Source organism: Apostichopus japonicus, chromosome 22 (genome assembly GCF_037975245.1).
Source record: "Apostichopus japonicus isolate 1M-3 chromosome 22, ASM3797524v1, whole genome shotgun sequence".
NCBI lineage: Eukaryota > Metazoa > Echinodermata > Holothuroidea > Aspidochirotida > Stichopodidae > Apostichopus > Apostichopus japonicus.
Window position 1 is genome coordinate 19,204,062 of NC_092582.1, and position 23,165 is coordinate 19,227,226.

The window sequence follows — 23,165 nt, forward strand, 5'->3', positions numbered from 1 at the left end:
AAAAGAGGGTACTATTTTTTAGGATAAGGATCACTTTCCAGGATTTGTCCCCACAAAATTAGAAGACCTTGCATCCCCTCCCTAACCCCTCCCCCACCCCTACCCCCGTATTCCTTCAATTCAACATAAAAAATATTCAAAGTGGCTTCTCTTACAGTATTTGGCCATATTAAAGAAGGTATTAAAAAGTTTTCACATACGGTACGTGAAAATCAAGTGTGGCAAACAAGCTATAGGTTGCTGTAATGAGGGAGTGAAGGAAGGAGGGGTGAACTGGGAGGTAAATGACATGGGTTTGAATTGAGGGTAAAGAGTAAACATTCTGGGTAGAACAGCAGGACATAGATAACATGTTATCCCCTCCAGTCCACCCCCTTCACCCCAACCCACTTAACAAACATATAACATGGCTCATAGAAAAGTATCCTCCCGTAAACAGTGAATGATAAATGAAAGAAAATACTGGTTCAGAATGTAAATTGGAAAAAGTCGTATCTATTCAATTGCATAGATTAACACAAACGAAATGTTAAATACACTTTCTATTAAACATTGCTGTTAATTAATGCCTCTTTGGTCTCTCTTGAGATAGATGGTGGAATTAATGTAAAACATAACTGCAGACATGATGCAAACATGAAGAAAGTATTAAGTACAGCAATCAGAGATATTCCACTGCAGCTCTCTAAAAAAAACCAAGATGACAATCATGAAACTATTGTCATGATTAAACTAATTAGCCGACCTCGTTAACACCTGACTCTCAACACAGAGATCCGGGAATGTTACATTTCTAGGAGACTTTAGCAAGCATGGTCCTGAAGTAGTCGCACTCTGACCGCACTGCTCCTCTAACCGTCCCGCCCCCCTCCATCCGACTTCATATCTCGTAATATGCAACATGGAAGTCTTTCATGGTCTAGGGATTACACCATTTAGTGTTCTATAGATGTTAAATTTCTTACACACATTTCTTCTACACAAATTAAATCTTGCTCTCATACTATATTTGATATGCAGACCAAATTGATTCTATATTAATAAAATTTTAAATTCTACAATGATTAAATGAGGATTGCATATGAAGATACCAATATAACAGAATGAACTCCTTTTGAATATATAGAGAAGACCTTTGTTTATGAATCCACATTGAAAGGTACTATCATCTACACCAGTTCCTAGCATCAGTTCCAATGGGCCAACTGTTAAGTTCACCTGTATATTAAGGGCCAGATTGTTATAACTATGAAACTTTTGTTTCAAGAAAAAAAAAAAAAAAATATATATATATATATATATATATATATATATATATAAATATAACAAAATACTTGTTCTGTTCTTAGGCTACAATAACATAACAACATTAAATATGACATCTTCACTCAATGAAGCATACCACTATAATTATATTGTGGGTACCCTTTCCTAATAACACTGAGGATTTGAGATTCATACCAATACAGTAGTCGTCAATATCAAACTGTAGAGGTGTCTTGAAAGTATGCAGCTTGCATCATTCTGTTCAACAAACCGCCCCACCCCCAATTTTTCCCCTTCTTTTACTCCAAATTCTAGAACACTATAAACAATTTGATGCCATGCTCAACATCTGAGATACATGCAACCACACATTGTTACAACCTGTTAGAAGATTAAATAGCTAAAGGTGGTCATAGACTTGACCAGAAATATTATCTATGAAATAATAAAGAGGAAAGCCTTGAAGCCTTGGCAAAGGCTATCATATCAAATTTGCAAATTTTGAACATAGCCGATATATACAAATATTAGCTAGAATTGATGTTAGGAATAATATTGAGTAGAAAGGTAGGAAATCCAGGATCATTGACTTGGACTGACCCAGTTTACTACGGTTGTGTATGGTTGTATAAACAGTACGTGTACTAAGATCTACGGTGCATGTATGGAAATAATGGACGACTCAAATTGTGGAACACTTATTGATACTGGAATGAATATAGTAAATATTGATGTATTTATCACAATAAGAAAACACCACATGGTCTCACAAAGTTGGGTCTTCAAGCTTAAAGACTCTGTACTACTCTTTGAAGTTTATCAAATTCCTATTCTGACCCTTTCGAGTGACTGCATGAACGTATGAAAACAACGTGAACAATCAAAGGACTTGTAGCAAACGAGAGAGTTTACATCGACGATACACTGCTAGTATAACTGGTAGTAGTGTTCTTGAAACTCTTGTTAATTTTTAGGAACTCTATAGGCAGAGTGTCGAGTTTTATTAAACTTCATACGAGCTATTCAACATGGTCATTCAAGTGAAATTTATATAACTAATATAGGTATTTTAGTGAATAATAATTTCACATTGGAGAGCTATTTAACTTTTGAAATGAAAACAGCTTTTTTAGTTGTATCTGACACTTGTGGATAACAGTTAAGTCCCTCCCAACACAGTAGTTCCCCTAGCTTGAATGCAGTCAAGTTTTGTTTTCAGGTGTGATGGAAAATAGGTCAAAACATTTGGAAATTTTGCAATTTAGAGATTGTGCATGTGATCAGAATTGATGTGTGGAAAAAAACAAAAATGTCTGAGCAAGGAGGTGCTTAATAATTGAATGGAAAGTGTTACTTTACTCGGTAATTAAGTCACATTTGATGACAAAAGCAATCGGAGTGTTGTCATATCATCGAATTGCCAACTTCTCTTTAGCAGTGCTTTTGTAGCTTAAATTGAATCTTGGTGAACAACTACAGAAAGTTAATGTCAAATGGAAAAATAGTACTTTTAAAACAAAACATCATCAACACACAAACATGAAGGAAATATCTGCATAATTGTCATAAATAAAATGAATTCAAAGAACAGATGAACTCTCTTTATCTTCAGCTGCAAATGAGAGAGGCTATTTTTGATATCAGAGAAAAGCTTCATATCATGAAGAAGCAACATACAGTAGTAAATAAAGTAATAAAGATGATCTACTTAGTACAAGGTTATATATAACTGTTCAACAGACCTCTTATGACAATACTACCATTTTACATTACCAGTTTAAATAACGGTGTTACTACATGGTGCTGTAAAAATCTGACTTATGGAAACCTTTAATAAACTTTCATCATCCTAGCGGTTCATAAACAGCTAAGATTCAGCTAATGCTATTGCATGCTGTTGTACATGAATTTATATTGAACCAAAGAATACCTCAGCTTCATTCCACTGGCTCAGCAAATGTGGAGGTTAAACTATTTGCTGTTGCATGCTGTTGAAATTAAGTGAACTAATATTGAGCTATATGGAACCTCAGCAGACCTCTTGGTTCATTGCTGTGGCTCAGCAAATGTGGAGGTTAAACTATTTGCTGCTGCATGGTGTTGAAATTAAATTAACTAATTTTGAACTACATGGAACCTCAGCAGACCTCTTGCTTCATTCCACTGACTCAACAAGTGTGGAGGTTAAACTATTGCTGTTGCAAGGTGTTGAAATTAAATGAACTATTATTGAATAACATGGAACCTCAGCAGACCTCTTGGTTCATTGCTGTGGCTCAGCAAATGTGGAGGTTAAACTATTTGCTGTTGCATGCTGTTGAAATTAAGTGAACTAATATTGAGCTATATGGAACCTCAGCAGACCTCTTGGTTCATTGCTGTGGCTCAGCAAATGTGGAGGTTAAACTATTTGCTGTTGCATGGTGATGAAATTAAATGAACTTATATTGAACTACATGGAACCTCAGCAGACCTCTTGCTTTATTCCACTTGCTCAACAAATGTGGAGGTTAAACTATTTGCTGTTGCATGCTGTTGAAATTATGTGAACTAATATTGAGCTATATGGAACCTCAGCAGACCTCTTGGTTCATTGCTGTGGCTCAGCAAATGTGGAGGTTAAACTATTTGCTGTTGCATGGTGATGAAATTAAATGAACTTATATTGAACTACATGGAACCTCAGCAGACCTCTTGCTTTATTCCACTTGCTCAACAAATGTGGAGGTTAAACTATTGCTGTTGCAAGGTGTTGAAATTAAGTGAACTAATATTGAGCTATATGGAACCTCAGTAGACCTCTTGTTTCGAATGTGGTACAGCAAATGTGGAGGTTAAACTATTTGCTGTTGCATGGTGATGAAATTAAATTAACTAATATTGAACTACATGGAACCTCAGCAGACATCTTGCTTCATTCCGCTGGCTCAACAAGTGTGAAGGTTTAACTATTGCTCTTGCAAGGTGTTGAATTTAAATGAACTTATATTGAACTACATGGAACCTCAGCAGACCTCTTGTTTCGAATGTGGTACAGCAAATGTGGAGGTTAAACTATTTGCTGTTGCATGGTGATGAAATTAAATTAACTAATATTGAACTACATGGAACCTCAGCAGACCTCTTGCTTTATTCCACTTGCTCAACAAATGTGGAGGTTAAATGATTGCTGTTGCAAGGTGTTGAATTTAAATGAACAAATATTGAATAACATGGAACCTCAGCAGACCTCTTGTTTCGATGCTGGTTAAACTACTTGCTGTTGCAAGGTGATGAAATTAAATGAACTAATATTGAGCTATATGAAACCTCAGCATACCTCTTGTTTGATTCCACTGGCTCAGCAAATGTGGAGGTTCAACTATTACTGTTGGAAGGTGTTGTAAATCAACTTATACTAAACTAATTGAACTCTGAGCAGACCTCTTGTATTGCAGTGATAGTTTATGAAAGTTAAAATTTAACTTTTGTCTAGAATATATGACTAAATATAAATTGTATGAAGTAAAACTGAAAACAATATGTTGATTTACTGAAAGCCTGTGTAGGTAAATATAATAAAAAATTTAGAGGACCTCACACTTCGATCATAGCATCATGTTCTTCGAAGGTGACTTTCTTCAAAGACAAACTCATTCGACTATGAAGAAGATCCTGTTGGGAAAAAAAAAATTAAAAAAAATTTACGCTCATATGATTTAAGTAAAATATATCTACAAACTGTTAATACTTTGCATAGCTCAACAAACCATTTTGACTTAAATAAACACAATGCAGGTCTAATGAGACTTCAAAGAACACTGCACACCACACAAGTTGAACTAAAGTTGTCAACAGACAAGCAAACTGGCGGAAGTGTTTAAGCAAACATTCACACATTTGATACAATGAATCATCTTCACCTGTTTCATTGAGATGATCATTGTCCCTCTAATTCAGCCTGAAGAGCCGAAAGATGTTCGTAGAGAAGCTCTGGCTCGTTGGAGCTGAAGTCAATCTAGAGGCAAGAACAAAAAAAAAAGGAGTGTTACCTTTTACCTCGATCATCGGTGCAGAAAATACCTCTTTTCCCCCTATTGACGAGACATTTCGCCATTTCTCATCGTGAGATCTGTCACGTCAATCTAGAAATGTATCTTTGTGGCATTAAGAAGGCAAAGGAAACTGGTCACTGTATATCGGAGACTGCAGACAAAGCAGTACATTGCAATCCACCACAAGTTTAATTAACACTGAAGTAGAATGTAGTGTAGTCAACAGTAATTACAGAGCTCCGTTCATCTACCTTCCAAATGATGCTAAGATGCACGCCAGACACTGGGTTTACACCAAACAAGAGCTTCTGTTAGGAAGCATTCAGGGGTTTTCATTTCATCTCAGAAATGCTGGTTTTGATGACACATATTCAAATATGCTGCACCAACATTGTGGAACAGTTTCTCGCTTCATATCAAGAACTTGTCAATTCTTGCTCGCTTTAAAGTCGCAGTCAAAGACTCGCTCATTCCGTCTCTTTTATAGTATTGTTTTCATTGCTTCTCTTCTTATTGTCTATTTCTCTTATTTTGAACAGCATTATGCGACCTTGTGTACATTGGGTTGTATATTAAAAAGCTGTATAATTATTGTCACTAATATTATTACTAAAGAAAATGCTCACCCCAGGGTGAAAAATAGAAACAGCAATATAATTAAAACTCTCAACTAACAATTCACATTTAAAGTATGTAAGTGACCAACATATGTGCTGAGGGAGAATATCTGATCTAATACTATAGGATAATACTAATACTGACCTAATACCATAGGCTAATACTGACCTTATACTAATATTGACCTAATACTATAGGTTAAAACTAACACTGACCTTATACTATACGCTAATACTAATACTGACCTAGGCTAATACTATAGGCTAATACTAATTCTGACCTAATACTATAGGCTAATACTATTACACTGACCTAATACTATAGGCTAATACTAATACTGACCTAATACTATAGGCTATTAATATTACACTGACCTAATACTATAGGCTAATACTAATACTGACCTAATACTATAGGCTAATATTAATACTGACCTAATACTAAGGGTTTTCTAATACTGACCTAATACTATAGGCTAATACTAATAATGACCTAATACTATAGGTTAATACTAATACTGATCTAATACTATAGGCTAAAACTAATACTGACCTAATACTAAGGGTTTTCTTATACTGACCTAATACTATAGGCTAATACTAATACTGTCCTAATACTATAGGCTAATAGTAATACTGACCTAATACTATAGGCTAATTCTAATACTGTCCTCATACTATAGGATAATACTTAAACTGACCTAAAACCATAGGCTAATACTAATACTGACCTAATACTATAGGCGAATACTAATACTGACCTACTGTAATACTATAGGCTTAAACTAATACTGACCTAATACTATAGGCTAATACTCCTTCTGACCTAGGCTAATAATATAGGCTACTACTAATACTGACCTAATACTATAGGCTAATAATATCATTGAAGGACAGTGATGAGAATAGTAGCTTGGTATATCCCACAGTTCAGAGAGAGAAAAAAAAGGTAAAGCAGCTGTCATATATTAAAAATTCATACCTTCTTTGAGTTAACATAGCCATTGCCTAGGATCGATATATGACTGGTGTGTAACAGGGCAGGACTAACATCCTTTGGATCAGAATGGAAGAGCCAAACCTGTAATTGGTCAAACAGAAGACTTTGGTGTTGACGAGCAAGAATACTTAGATGTTTATTATGTCAAACATATTAAAGATGATCATCAGGTCGGAATAGCCAGATCTTGATCCAGGCAAACGTAGCTGTCGATCAAGGACTATTACAACCTGCGGGAGAACATTTGCTAATCAGATACGGGAGGGCAAGTGCGTAGGAACCAGGGGGACTGGGAGGCGCCTTCGCCCCCAGTGAAAAATATGGGGAGCAGAAGTATCATTCCGCCCCCCCCGCTCCGCAAGTCAGAAAAAAATCTCATTTGGAGCACCAAATTGCATCTAAGGCCAGGTGAAAATGCAAAATTATTTACAAAATGGAGTGGGTGTTGAAGTGTGCTATATTGCACCAAATTTCATCTGAGGCCACCTGGAAATGCAAAATAAATTCCAAAGGGGAGGGGACACCCCCTCCCCTTAGCCTTCAAAAGTACCTTCCTAAGCCACTGCGGGATTGTATTTAGATTGAGATTAAAAAGAGCAAAACAGACAAGAAACAGAGAGACAGACAAACACACAAACAGACAGAAAAAACCGAGGGACAGACTAACAACAGGGAAAGAAATAAGAAAGAATAATCAATTACTATCCCGGCTCTGAACACAGAAACTGAAATCAAGGTATCTACTTGAAAGTATTTAGGTACGAGTGCAGACTCATGCCTTACATCAAATCAGACATACTCAATTTTGAGTTCAGAAATACCTAGGAAACAATTTAAGTATAACAACCCCTGTTGAGGTTTTCAATAAATTACAGAAATTTAGCTACTTTTTTCGTGACAAGAGCGATGCGATGCAAAATCACCTCATCTCGGGCCAAACATTTTTGGCTAGCTTTATGAATTAAATTTGAGCTGGATTACTCACAGGTGCTTCTGCCGAGTTCCAAGGAGTTATGCACATGATGGGGGCGATGAGTCGTAACTGGGGAGAGAAGGGTTGGGCAGTAACGTACTGGATGAAACATGATGAACACATCTCATAAATAAATCCCCCAGAAGAATTAATCCATACCAGTGACACAAACATGGGGCTTCTTAGAGGGATAGGGGAAGGGGGACAGGGTAAACTTGCTGTAAACATGTATTTTTATGCATAAGTGGTAAGATACAAATATAATCATATAACAGAGATGTTAAACTATGGTTCCTTGAACCACCGATTCATATATTCCTACCAGGTGATATATATCATAATTCATCCGGTCTTACTTTGACTCTACATTATAACTTGTGCACTCAGTTTCATAGGTTTTGTTTCATTCCCCCCCCCCCCAGAAAAAAAAAAAACTATGACTACTTATCTATAGTGTAGAATATAAAATAAAAAAGGCAGTTTCTGAAATGATGGTTTATTATTTAGTTATAAGTCAACCTCGAAAATCATTTATTTATCTCTTGGTACCATGCACACAAGATAGGTGATGCTCTAAAATAGTTGCTGATTTCTAAGAGTGATATTTGCCTCTGGGATACTCACTAAGACAAAGAAAGGATAAAGTAATGTCCACAGTCCGGTTTGAAGCATCGGTGATGTCATCCCTGTTATAGAGAAGCCTGGGCAGGTCACATGACTGTACACACAGTGATCTCTGAGTTTCTGGTCGATAGCATTGCTAATGAGATTGATACCAAACTTAGAAGAGCTATAGCCTTGGTTTCTGTCGAAACAAAGCAAAACAAAAACGGAAGTTAATCACTCTGTAAAGAGAACTCTCCATTACTTACTTTGCCAAAGCTTTCCTTGCTCACGAGCAATGTCTTCTCCTCTTACCATCTCTTGTTGCAGTCAGAGTAGCTGGTTTGTGTTTGAGACGGTTTGAGATCTTTCCGCAGCACTACAAAACACTTGTGCACACTATGAACTTTTTTCAAACCCAAAATGTAAACATGAAGCCTATGGCTTTTAGAACACTTGCAAATCGGATTCACCCACTAGGGGACTACACATAATTTGAATATGATAATCTGGACAAAGGTTTATTAGTCCAGCTAACTACCAGCTAATTTCATCTCTTCCGGTGAGACAAATTAACTCATACCAATCAAATGGATCAAGTTTACTTGAGAAAATCTGGACTGAAAATGGAATGTAGTTAATTTTATATAACCTTGACAAATAAATGCAAGCAGCCGACTTTTTAACTTAACTTGTCAATTTAACAGATACTTTTGGACAGAAGGCTTTGGGGGTAAGATGGGATATTTCTGGTCAATAGCTACACCTACTCACCCACACTGGTGTTGGAAGTCGTCCATATCAAAATGTTTCCTCCTTGCATTGCTAGAGGATGTCCAGATGATGTGACATCCACCGCTAGAGATGAGAAAATCTTCTAGCTTCCTAATCTGAAAAAAAAAAAAATTAACTTTCCAATAAATACATGTTTTATTTCTGGGAGAGACACGGGAAGAAACTGTGGAATGATGCATACAGATGTATGCTTTCATTTCATTAGGATGTATTTTGTACGTCTCAAAGAGTCCATGGTCACAAGTCCTCATGTGAAAATCTAAGCAATATATATATTAACAAAACTTCTTTAGCCCAGTGCATTGACCAATGAAGCCTGGCAATATATTTGTTTACCTTCATCATATGCATTCAAAATTTCCCTTTTAATTCTACGAAATCCACCTTACAGACGACGGACTTGTAACTGAGTTTATAAAAGCAAAATCATATTCCACACTCCGATGACAGTTATCTTGCAAAGAAATGAAAAATTCAATGGCAAGTCTAGAAGAGATGGGATAGTAGTTTTATATTTTATTACATTGTTTCTTCATGTGGCACTAGCACTTGAAAATTTCTCCACAGAAAATAAAATAATATTTGAGACAATATTAGAGACATCAACCTTGCTTGATAAGCTTATGCAAGGACGATGGTGAGACTCATTTATCAAGAACAAGATTTGAACCTGTGGCTTCCAGATTGGACATTTCGAAATTTTAATATTTTAGGCTAGATGCAAAAGCTGCAGTTGTGTTGAAAATTTGAAATAAAAGCCCTAATTGATGAAAGTGATAAGGAATTTTTCAGCTTATTTGAAAGTTAATGGTTAGAACCAGATGAGTGGGAGAGGTAAGTGGGGTGGGGGGGTGGGGCGGGGAGTGGTTTTTGATTGAAGATGACAGGGAATGAGAACAACTTATGGCCATTCTGTGTTACAGCAGTACATTGTATTGGATTCTTACATAGTATTTTGATGAGATATGTATGTGCAAATTAATAACGTATGTAAAATCAAAATCAAAGTAATGTACAATATCAATGTTTGGCATTAAAATAACACAGAACAAAGTGTCAAACTTACTAAAAGAAAATGGCCAAAGAGGTTGGTAGCAAAAATAAGTTTCAGGCCATCCTTGGTTTCGCTGTCAACCATTTGCAGCAATCCTTCCCCAGTACTAATAGCGTCAAACAAATACACACTGAGAGGAAAGCAAAAGGATGTATGTTATCACATGCTGTTAAAACCATAGCAGCAAAAACTAGAACGCAAAAATGCATTGAGGTTTCGATGATGTAACAGGAGCAGTTTTTTTTCCTGAATCTGACGTAATGTATAGTGAGGGTGTACAACATACTTGATCTTAGTAATACATCGAAAAGCAGTGTGATGTGACAAACACTAAATTCACATTGACACAGGCTGTCTTGAAAAGATCATTGACATCACCAACAGGCTTCTTGTTTGTGATAGATGCATCAACATACTAAATATGACATCTGTCCTTGTTGACATATTGTGCAAAACATGGTTTTTAAAATTTGACACCTGATGAACTCAAACGACCATTGACCTCTGCCACAACATTAGGCTTCTTGTACTCAATGTGGTACAATAACATACCAAATATGCGGTCTGTCCAAGGTTCCCTTGCGATATTATGTTTAGGAAGGTGCGTTTGTGTAGAAAGACAGGTAAGAGGGGAGTGAAGTAAATGTTTGGTGTTTGTAACCTCCAAATGACCTTTGACCCCCACTAAAAGCAATAAAAGGCTCCTTAAATTTGATATGGTTCATCTACAAACAAAATATGAGATCTGTCCAAGGTTTTATCGTGTTAACAAGGTTTCACAATTTCACCCCTGGTGAGCCCAAATGACCATTGACCTACACAGAAACAATAGGCTTCTTGCAATCAATGTGGTGCATATACATAGAAAATATAAGACCTGCCCAAGCTTTGCTTCTTGTTTGCAAGCTGGGCATCACAAACGCACACACACACACATACACCATCTCGCATGCAAAGGTTACGATTATCATCGTAAAAATCATCCAAAATGCTGATGGGAGGTGCTTGTGTTTCCCTCAATGCTGCATGTCCCTAAATTTAACCAAACCTTCAGACTAGAAACATAAAGGCTGAAATCAACCAACTGTGAACAAATCAAGCTGGTGAAATATTAAACTGATCGCTCAATTTCATTCTAAACATTCCAAATACATTGTGCTATTACTGGGCAGGTCCAAGCTATTGTATCCCTAGAAGCCAAATTTCAAACTTTACTGAAACACCCTAAATGTGGTGTCATGTTAAAGCTGAATTATTGAAGTTTCAGATTTTCATAATTTTTTAAAATTTTTTTGCCTATTCAAACAATTACAGCCAGCTAATTTGCATAAATTCAAATTGCAGTGTGACGTACGGGACATTTGGAATCCTATGTCGCTGCCAGCAATATGAACTTATTGAATATAAGTTATGTGGGACATGATACACCCTTCCTTCCAATAATTTTGACATAGTATGTTTGGGGGTTCATCAATTAAATATGCTAATTAGCTAGTGTCCAAAAACTGATGTCCCGTACGTCACAATTTTCAGCACTTTTTTCAAGTTTTGATATGGAGGAACAATTTTTTTTTTTGTGATATTCTATAAAGTTCTAATTAAGAACATTGCTCAACAATATCCATCCCAAAAAAATTGAAATAATATTCACTGCAAATCTAATTATCAAATTTAAAAATGTGACGTACGGGACAAAATGTGACGTACGGGACATAGTGTGGTGGAAACCCTGTATGTATACATAATAAACATGCATGGGCTCCAATGGGGACCTCTACTGGAAACCTTCCAATGCTTACAAGTTTATTTTGTTGAAAGCTGGTAGTTGCAACTTATAATCCCTGCATGCCTGAAGAGCACATCATGGCACCAAATAAACTATTGACTGATGACCACCACCAACAGCCCGGGTGTTGTTTGACTATTGGGAAGTCAATTGTGCGTGTGGGGGATACAGAATCATCTACAATGCTATTCAACATTGACATTGAATGAGGACGACTTCAAGAATGTTGAGTTTGCATTTCAAAATTTCGTAGGCCTGTTGTGAAGTGTGACTATGATAATGTGCAACTATGTTCTTGTTTCCTGAACTTAGATAGTAGACATTGAGATTTTTAGTTACAAGTGTAGAGTTTCGCTCGCCCAATTTTTGCATAGGACAATCACTCATGAGTTTGTTCAATAACCAGTATTAGGTCTATAGAGTTTTCTTTGTTGTACTATGTAGTTTCATAGATGGACATTAGTGGCATTACTGTGGACATTTTGGTATACAGGTATTTTGATTTTTGAATGGGATGGATCATATTTCAACTTCAGGGTCATTAGTGGGGAGTATGATACAGTGTTGTACAGTACAGTATATACCAATTTTTAAACAGTTTTGCACCAAAACTTTGCATCTTGAATCATTTGTGGTCTAACAAAGCAAGAATTGATGTTATGACTATTTGGTCTGGTAACCAGTATTAGGTCTATAGAGTTTTCTTTGTTGTACTAGTTTCATAGATGGACATTACGTGGCATTACTGTGGACATTTTGGTATATTTTGAATGGGATGGATCATATTTCAACTTCAGGGTCATTAGTGGGGAGTATGATACAGTGTTGTACAGTATTCATACCAAAACAGTTTTGCACCAAAACTTTGCATCTTGAATCATTTGTGGTCTAACAAAGAAAGAATTGATGTTCTGACTATTTGGTCTGGTAACCAGTATTAGGTCTATAGAGTTTTCTTTGTTGTACTAGTTACTGTATATAGATGGACATTACGTGGCATTACTGTGGACATTTTGGTATATTTGAATGGGATGGATCATATTTCAACTTCAGGGTCAATAGTGGGGAGTATGATACAGTGTTGTACAGTATACATACCAAAACAGTTTTGCACCAAAACTTTGCATCTTGAATCATTTGTGGTCTAAAAAAGCTAGAATTGATGTTATGAGTACTTGATGTATGTGTAGAGTAGATTAATACTTTATGCATTCCATGTTTTATGTGGAATGATCTCACAAGTGTACAGTCACTGCTCTTTTCCGTATCCCAGAAAGAAGGAAATATGGCATGAAATTACCAATGACATTGTTCTGGCATATCCAAATTAATGTTTTTATGTAGAAATCAGCTTGTTATGGTATATTCAGGAATAAAAATATGAGTTTTCATAGTCAATTTGTATATGGACAAATTGTCCCGTACGTCACATGTCCCGTACGTCACAGGACAATTTTCATTTGTTTAACCACTGTACTGGAATGGCTTCATATTTTTTTCTAATATGTTACAGCTTAGCCCTTGGAAGGTTAGGCTATTCACTAGTTATAACAGCTTGATCACTGCCCTCATAATTTCAGAGCGGTTTCATCTTTGCTCGTTAGTAAAAAAAACACAAAATTCTCTGGTCCCGTACGTCACACTGTACATTAATTAAGATGGGACCTAATTAAAGCAAGTGTAGGAAATCTTCATGAGTTTGTAATAAAGTAGCAGCAAAAACAAATATGAAAACCTGAAAAAGTTTCTGGAAAATAGATTTTATATAACTTTTAGACAAATTTAAGTCTCTGAAATGTCCCGTACGTCACAGTGCAAATAGCTTGGACCTGCCCTACTATGAAACACGTACCAAACGCAAATGGACAGGTTTCGATGTGGTGAACTGTTTTTGCTTGCTCATTAATTTACATGACAAGTAGTCAAGCTAAAGTACTGCTTTCAATATGGGTACAGTGTATATACCGCAGAGGATTTATGTTGCAAATTCAACTTGGAGAGCATCGTAGTATGCTAAATTGCGATATTCTTTGGTGTAATAGCGAGTCGGTTCGGTGGAATTGCGTAAATCCATCACCAACTTTTATTCAACATATCCTACGTGAGGGTCCTTTTCTGAGAGATGCTTCACAATCCTGTACACCAAATATTGCTATGCTACAGTATTTATTTATTACACAATCCGACTAATAGGAAACAAGTTGGATTGATCGATTGATTGATCGATACTTACGGATGCAACAAACACCAGAATAAATATCTCCAATTGATTGAAGTCTGTGGCATTATCCCCGCATTCAGGTACATGTAGTCAATTGCACTATACCTGAAAGGTGAATAAAGGATTCATATCAACACCAGTACCAAATTTCAAAATCAAATATTTGTATTTCTGATAGCAACATTTACCAACAACATTCACCCACAAATCAATCACATCCTTCATAAACAATGAACAGGTGATGTGTTGGAAAGATTTGCAAAGATGCTACATTGCATACACACAGCATTTCAAAAGATTAAAAAGACCGGCAGGACAAAACTCTGGTGATTGGGTGATTCCTCTGCAGCCTTTTGGAAGAATGAGCCGCTGATGTCTGTTCCAAAAGTCATCTCACCCTAACGTAGTCTCTGTAGCTCTCACAAAAGGTGTAAGGTAAATGTGGCTGTATTGGCCTGTTGTACAGTAGCTGGTTTTTTTTTTCACCTTTAAGTGTACATATACAGCTAGCTCAATCATCTGTTTTACCTCCATGGTTCAATCAGGAATAGCAGTTTAACTTAACGTCAAGAATCAAGCAGAGTAGCAGATCTACAATCATGACAAGTGCCAAAAAAAAAGAAAAGGAAGACATTCTGTATTCTGCACATGTTCCAACGACACAAAATGCAAAGTTTCGTGGAGATCTTACTCCACCGTTAACTTTTGTCAAGGCCACTCAACAAACTTGGTGGTTTGTTTGCTATGTAAATCTGCATCGATAAGATGAATCTTAGAAAGGCAACTGAAGTACACATCTGTCATTTCTTACAATCAAGTTTATGAATAAAGCAACAAAAAAAAAAGAGAGAGAGAGAGGGAGGGAGGGAGGGAGGGAGAGAAAGAGAAAACTGTCATGTCATGTTATCAGAAATCAAACCACCAATTCTAGTTTAGTGCAATGGAAAGTAAGTATATTTACAGACCTTTGCTGCAGTTCTTTTGCTGCTTCACTGACACTGCTAATACTGCTTGTGTCCAGCTGAAGGATATCGATGGATGCCTCGGGGTGGTCTGCCGTCAACTGGCTTTTGGCTTTCTCCGCTTTGGAGACATTGCGGCAAGCTAGGCAGATGGTCAGAGTGATCTCGAGGGTAAGGAGCCTCTGTGCTATAGCAAAGCCGACACCACTGCAATTATGCAAGTAACAGAAACTGTTCAGTTCAGTATTTAATATTATTACTATAGTTGGATATATCAACAAAATTGATCAACGTTCACCACCAAACATGAAAAGAAAAGATATATTCTGGACGAACAGTCACAATGCTCATATTTTGAGGTATTATTGAAATATGGCAGTGATTTTAATAGCTTGTATTTAGCAAATGCTCCCCCTCCCCCCCCCAAAAAAATGGCTACTTCTACAGTAGGAACTGTCTGAAATATGGTGTACAAATGAGCTTTGCATTAATACATACTGTACCACTATGGTGATGGTGTCACCAGTATGACACTTGGGTATCTTAAGTAAAGTGTCTACCCTAAATTTCACATTTGGAACAAAATATACTTTGCGCTTAGAAATTGTTTTGAAGGGAACCCCTTTTAGCAAACTGTGTAAATGTGACACCATTGTTACATAAAAATTAGGCTCACACTGTACTATAAATCTGCTTTTTGGTTTGATAAAACAAAACTCAAACATACAGGGTCATTATCAGTGCACGAGTGACACAAATGGCTAAGAAGAGTGAGTCCTGTGCCCTGTTTGGATGTGTCAAGATTTCCCCTTGGATATTATAAAGCCGAGTAGAGTCAAACTCTACTTGTTAAAAATCAAGTACTCATTACTTCAGTTCTTCCTATTATTCATCTAGTTTCATTCATCATGTGAATCTAATTATGTAAACTAAAACAAGACCAAGGCCATGTATGACCAAGGCCATGTACAGTAGGCTTGGTATCTTGGTATCTCTGAATCAAGATAATGTATTTTTGAAGATGTGACTGTTCCTTCAACAATTTTACATTCTAAACATTCAGCAATGTTTCAAGTGTGTCAAATGGCATCAGTTTCTAATTTCCACCCTGAAATTTTAAATCTGAGTGGTGTTTCTTTTATTCTACCTGGATTTGCAACGACACTGGCAATGAAAGTTTGAATATTTTAGCTTTACAGTATACTTTGTGTTGCCTAAAGGTCACACTAATTTGTCCAATAGCCAGAGAAATATGACATCTTCCCACACTATTAATCGGGCTGCTGGCTGGAAAAGTAAGGACTGAGACTTGCACCATTCACCTGACTGTCAATCCAATCAGAAAAGGTGTCGTGATATTCACCAGGCTGCTAGACCCATTTTCTTCACCCAGGAGCTGCACAAAATGGAATCTCATGTTGAAAGTAACATGTACTTAGTCTAGATTATAATGCAAATATTACAGAGCTCGTACCTGGAACCTGCACAGCTTACAGATAGTATAATCAGGAGAGTTGTACTGGTACAGTAGTACAGAAACACCATGCCAGGAAAAATAAGCTGTTCCATCCCATCTCCCATCATAACTACCTTCCATTAGCTGAGAACTTCCATAGAGTATTACAAGAATTGGTTCCTAGTGACTTTACCGTTGGGTATTATTGAAAGCAGTTGACCTTAAGTGCTTAGGTTGCAAGAAATTTATCTTGTTACATTTTTGTTCTTTTCATGCGTAGGCCTAAATTAGACTAGGCTAGTATTATTATGCAATAGTTTTGTAGTCACCAACTCAAGTCGAAGTCAAACATAGGCCAAATTCTAGGCCTACTTCAAGGATTATAAGGTAACCTAGGCCACAACTGCCGTGGATTCCGTACCTAATCAGACAAAAAATATGTAGCTACACTCCTGGCTCCTTACCCCCCCCCCCCGCAACACACACAAACACGTTCATACGCCTTAGATATTTCATGAAAGGCGCGATTACGGCTTCGCGGAACGCCTCCTTCGCGAAACCCATCCCCTAATTAAATGCAATAGAATAGAACATGTCCTAGCACTACCTGGGACTTGAGTGAAAACTTCTCGGATTATTCTGATATATGATGAAAACTTACGAGTTGGCTCCAGTTATAACCACAACCTTGGGTTTGTCGACATTTTTAGCACATTTCCCATTCATATTTGAAAAGGAAAGATCTTGTGCATGGCAGAATGATACTACTGTAGGATGTAGGTCGTGAAGTGAGGTTAGTTTCGACAACACAGTTAGGTTGACCTTTAACGTCACTTCCGTTTTTGATTCGCTGATAATATGAATCGTCGTCTTAGAGGTAAATCGTTAAAGTTTTTGGATATGTTGGGGATAGAGATGAAGATACCAGTTACTTTTAGATCATGGTGAAAACCAAATTCATAAAATCAAGTCAAGAAATTATGGAAAACGAAACACTCCGTGAGCTGTATAGTACCAAGTGCTTGAATCACCAATGTGATCGAATCACTCAGAATGCCACTGGCATATCGAGTGTTTGGCGGCTTTCTAGCACTACGACGTTGTCACAGAGTGTTAGCACCAATCAAAATAGATCTCAGAAAAGATTTAGGGTTTCAGCCAATCGCAGGCATTTCCTGGATAAACAACATGTCTGCGCCCTTGTGTAAACTTATGCCGATCCCGGTTTCAGTAGTGTACATGGAATTACGTACTAATAGCCAAGGCCTATACTAGTTACAGTCACTTTATTACGCTGAACAACCAAAGTGAAGGCTTCAGTTCCTATTTTTGATATGAACGCAATGCATGTGTGCCCGGTGACTGTGCTGAGGACTGGCTGAGGTTAGTTCCAAGGTGTTTCGACAACACAGCTAGTTGACCTTCAACGTCACTTCCGTTTCAGATTCGCTGATCGTATTGTGGAGTTTTGGGATGTGTTGGGGATAGAGATGAAGATGCTAGTTACTTTTAGAGCATTTTTAAAACGAAATGCATAAAATCAAGTCAACAAATGATGGAAAACGAAACATTCAGTGTGCGGTACTAACTGTTTGCATCACTAAGGTAAGCGAAACCCTCAGATCTAGGCCCTAGGTAAAGATGGTACACGAAACACTCAGTGCGCTTTACCAGGTGTCTGAATCACTGTGTCTGTGATGTGGTGTCGAAACACCCTGCATGGAATTCCAAGTGTTTGAATCACTGCGTCCTGGTACAGTAAGTGAAACCCTCAGAATGCAATACCAAGTTTTGTTGTCGAAACACCCTGAAACTAGCCTCAACTCGCTGTGTTGTCGAAACACCTTGACACTAACCTCAGTGAAACCCCTCAGAATGCAACACCAAGTTTTGTTGTCAAAACACCTTCAAACTAGCCTCAACTAGCTGCGTTGTCGAAACACCTTGACACTAATCTCAGTAAAACCCTCAGAATGCAATACCAAGTTTTGTTGTCGAAACACCTTGACACTAACCTCAATTGAACCCTCAGAATGCATTACCAAGTTTTGTTGTCGAAACACCTTGAAACTAGCCTCAACTAGGTGTGTTGTCGAAACACCTTGACCAACTAGCTGCGTTGTCGAAACACCCTGAAACTAGCTGCGTTGTCGAAACACCTTGACACTAACCTCAATTAAACCCTCAGAATGCAATACCAATTAGTCTTGTTGTCGAAACACCTTGAACCTAGTCTCAACTAGCTGCGTTGTCGAAACACCTTGACACTAATCCCAGTGGAACCCTCAGAATGCAATACCAATTAGTCTTGTTGTCGAAAAACCTTGACACTAGCCTCAAGTAGCTGCGTTGTCGAAACACCTTGACACTAATCTCTTTGTTGTCGAAACACCTTGAACCTAGTCTCAACTAGCTGCGTTGTCGAAACACCTTGACACTAACCTCAATTAAGCCCTCAGAATGCAATACCAATTAGTCTTGTTGTCCAAACACCTTGACACTAGCCTCAACTAGCTGCGTTGTCGAAACACCTTGACACTAATCTCTTTGTTGTCGAAACACCTTGAACCTAGTCTCAACTAGCTGCGTTGTCGAAACACCTTGACACTAACCTCAATTAAACCCTCAGAATGCATTACCAAGTTTTGTTGTCGAAACACCTTGAAACTAGCCTCAACTAGGTGTGTTGTCGAAACACCTTGACCAACTAGCTGCGTTGTCGAAACACCCTGAAACTAGCTGCGTTGTCGTAACACCTTGACACTAATCTCTTTGTTGTCGAAACACCTTGAACCTAGTCTCAACTAGCTGCGTTGTCGAAACACCTTGACACTAACCTCAATTAAGCCCTCAGAATGCAATACCAATTAGTCTTGTTGTCCAAACACCTTGAACCTAGTCTCAACTAGCTGCGTTGTCGAAACACCTTGACACTAATCTCTTTGTTGTCGAAACACCTTGAACCTAGTCTCAACTAGCTGCGTTGTCGAAACACCTTGACACTAACCTCAATTAAACCCTCAGAATGCATTACCAAGTTTTGTTGTCGAAACACCTTGAAACTAGCCTCAACTAGGTGTGTTGTCGAAACACCTTGACCAACTAGCTGCGTTGTCGAAACACCCTGAAACTAGCTGCGTTGTCGAAACACCTTTACACTAATCTCTTTGTTGTCGGAACACCCTAAAGCTAGCCTAAAGTAGCTGCGTTGTCGAAACGCCTTGACACTAACCTCAATTAAACTCTCAGAATGCAATACCAATTAGTCTTGTTGTCGAAACACCTTGAACCTAGTCTCAACTAGCTGCGTTGTCGAAACACCTTGACACTAACCTCAATTAAACCCTCAGAATGCAATACCAATTAGTCTTGTTGTCCAAACACCTTGACACTAGCCTCAACTAGCTGCGTTGTCGAAACACCTTGACACTAATCCCAGTGGAACCCTCAGAATGCAATACCAATTAATCTTGTTGTCGAAACACCTTGACACTAGCCTCAAGTAGCTGCGTTGTCGAAACACCTTGACACTAATCTCTTTGTTGTCGAAACACCTTGAACCTAGTCTCAACTAGCTGCGTTGTCGAAACACCTTGACACTAACCTCAATTAAGCCCTCAGAATGCAATACCAATTAGTCTTGTTGTCCAAACACCTTGAACCTAGTCTCAACTAGCTGCGTTGTCGAAACACCTTGACACTAATCCCAGTGGAACCCTCAGAATGCAATACCAATTAATCTTGTTGTCGAAACACCTTGACACTAGCCTCAAGTAGCTGCGTTGTCGAAACACCTTGACACTAATCTCTTTGTTGTCGAAACACCTTGAACCTAGTCTCAACTAGCTGCGTTGTCGAAACACCTTGACACTAACCTCAATTAAGCCCTCAGAATGCAATACCAATTAGTCTTGTTGTCCAAACACCTTGACACTTATCTCAACTAGCTGCGTTGTCGAAACACCTTGACACTAATCTCTTTGTTGTCGAAACACCTTGAACCTAGTCTCAACTAGCTGCGTTGTCGAAACACCTTGACACTAACCTCAATTAAACCCTCAGAATGCATTACCAAGTTTTGTTGTCGAAACACCTTGAAACTAGCCTCAACTAGGTGTGTTGTCGAAACACTTTGACCAACTAGCTGCGTTGTCGAAACACCCTGAAACTAGCTGCGTTGTCGAAACACCTTTACACTAATCTCTTTGTTGTCGGAACACCCTAAAGCTAGCCTAAAGTAGCTGCGTTGTCGAAACACCTTGACACTAACCTCAATTAAACTCTCAGAATGCAATACCAATTAGTCTTGTTGTCGAAACACCTTGAACCTAGTCTCAACTAGCTGCGTTGTCGAAACACCTTGACACTAACCTCAATTAAACCCTCAGAATGCAATACCAATTAGTCTTGTTGTCCAAACACCTTGACACTAGCCTCAACTAGCTGCGTTGTCGAAACACCTTGACACTAATCCCAGTGGAACCCTCAGAATGCAATACCAATTAGTCTTGTTGTCGAAAAGCCTTGACACTAGCCTCAAGTAGCTGCGTTGTCGAAACACCTTGACACTAATCTCTTTGTTGTCGAAACACCTTGAACCTAGTCTCAACTAGCTGCGTTGTCGAAACACCTTGACACTAACCTCAATTAAACCCTCAGAATGCAATACCAATTAGTCTTGTTGTCGAAACACCTTGAACCTAGTCTCAACTAGCTGCGTTGTCGAAACACCTTGACACTAACCTCAATTAAGCCCTCAGAATGCAATACCAATTAGTCTTGTTGTCGAAACACCTTGAACCTAGTCTCAACTAGCTGCGTTGTCGAAACACCTTGACACTAACCTCAATTAAACCCTCAGAATGCAATACCAATTAGTCTTGTTGTCGAAACACCTTGACACTAGCCTCAACTAGCTGCGTTGTCGAAACACCTTGACACTAATCCCAGTGGAACCCTCAGAATGCAATACCAATTAGTCTTGTTGTCGAAAAACCTTGACACTAGCCTCAAGTAGCTGCGTTGTCGAAACACCTTGACACTAATCTCTTTGTTGTCGAAACACCTTGAACCTAGTCTCAACTAGCTGCGTTGTCGAAACACCTTGACACTAACCTCAATTAAGCCCTCAGAATGCAATACCAATTAGTCTTGTTGTCGAAACACCTTGAACCTAGTCTCAACTAGCTGCGTTGTCGAAACACCTTGACACTAACCTCAATTAAACCCTCAGAATGCAATACCAATTAGTCTTGTTGTCCAAACACCTTGACACTAGCCTCAACTCGCTGTGTTGTCGAAACACCTTGACACTAATCTCAATGGAACCCTCACAAAGCAATACCATGTTTTGTTGTCGAAACACCTTCAAACTAGTCTCAACTAGCTGCGTTGTCGAAACACCTTGACACTAATCTCAGTGAAACCCTCAGAATGCAATACTGTACCAATTAGTTTTGTTATCGAAACACCTTGACACTAGCCTCAACTAGCTGCGTTGTCGAAATACCTTGACACTTATCTCAGTGGAACCCTCAGAATGCAATATCAAATTTTGTTGTCGAAACACCTTGAAACTAGTCTCAACTAGCTGTGTTGTCGAAACACCTTGACACTAGCCTCAACCATACTGTAGGTAAAGATGGTACACGAAACACTCAGTGTTTTGTACCAAGTGTTTGAACCACTGTCTTTGATGTGGTAAGTGACACCCACAATGGAATATCAAGTGTGTGAATAACCATGGTGGGCAAAACCAGTTCAACCTAGTGAATTTGGACTGCTATCTTGGTGTGAAACACTACAAAAAATAACTGAGCTGTAGAATATTATAATAGCATACTACCTTTGTGAAAAACTACATAGGCCTGCTAGAATTTGAGATGTCTTACTGACATATTTTCTTCTACAATGCTTTGACTGTTTGTTTGATGTTGCATTGCAGCGCCAAAGCTTTTCATGGTGCCTGTTTGGCTGCTTCAAGGTGGAGACATTTTGGTTTCGGATGATAGGTTTAAGCTAATAGGTTTCTAATTAGGGTTCCATTCACAGCAGAGCAATTTCTTTTTATTAAACAGGGTCTTTTGGTAAAGGGACATTTGCACTGCATATATAGCGAACACTCAGTACATTATTTCATATGAAGTTTTTGAATGATGACCTAATAGGAGAAAAATGCTTTACCAAGTGTACTGAGAGCATAACACTTTATAGTTTCTTGTACTTAGTGCTTGAAAACAATGTAATGTGCAAAAAACACTTAGGGTGGCGTTAGTACCAAATCCTTTGAAACATGCATTAGAAGTATGCAGAACCAGGTTATTATATTTTCAAATTTTTATAACTATCGATGCTTTTCCATGCTTTCTTGGACAATTTTAAATTACAGAATCCGACAC

General features: G+C 38.0%; 2 protein-coding genes and 1 long non-coding RNA gene across 4 annotated transcripts in view; 1 reads left to right on the plus strand and 2 right to left on the minus strand.

Moving 5' to 3' along the window:
• LOC139964326 (uncharacterized) overlaps window positions 1-23,165 on the plus strand; it is a 270,207-nt gene that overhangs the window by 3,088 nt on the left and 243,954 nt on the right. The gene's annotated exons all lie outside the window — the stretch shown is intronic.
• LOC139964318 (3-keto-steroid reductase/17-beta-hydroxysteroid dehydrogenase 7-like) lies at window positions 476-17,586 on the minus strand. 2 transcript variants are annotated; one of them, XM_071965827.1, is made up of 10 exons: window positions 17,429-17,586; window positions 15,315-15,518; window positions 14,362-14,454; window positions 10,355-10,472; window positions 9,268-9,383; window positions 8,515-8,695; window positions 7,903-7,959; window positions 6,900-6,998; window positions 5,169-5,263; window positions 476-4,920 (listed from the first exon to the last, which is right to left on the minus strand). In XM_071965827.1, the coding sequence occupies exons 1-9, from the start codon at window positions 17,491-17,493 to the stop codon at window positions 5,186-5,188; spliced, it is 1,011 nt and encodes a 336-aa protein (XP_071821928.1). In that variant the 5' UTR covers window positions 17,494-17,586; the 3' UTR covers window positions 476-4,920; window positions 5,169-5,185. The 2 variants fall into 2 exon arrangements, with proteins under 2 accessions (XP_071821928.1, XP_071821929.1); XM_071965828.1 differs by lacking the exon at window positions 17,429-17,586 and adding an exon at window positions 17,097-17,134.
• LOC139964334 (uncharacterized) lies at window positions 18,379-23,124 on the minus strand. The gene is made up of 3 exons (XR_011791947.1): window positions 19,725-23,124; window positions 19,129-19,655; window positions 18,379-18,710 (listed from the first exon to the last, which is right to left on the minus strand). It is a non-coding gene; the product is annotated as an uncharacterized lncRNA (long non-coding RNA).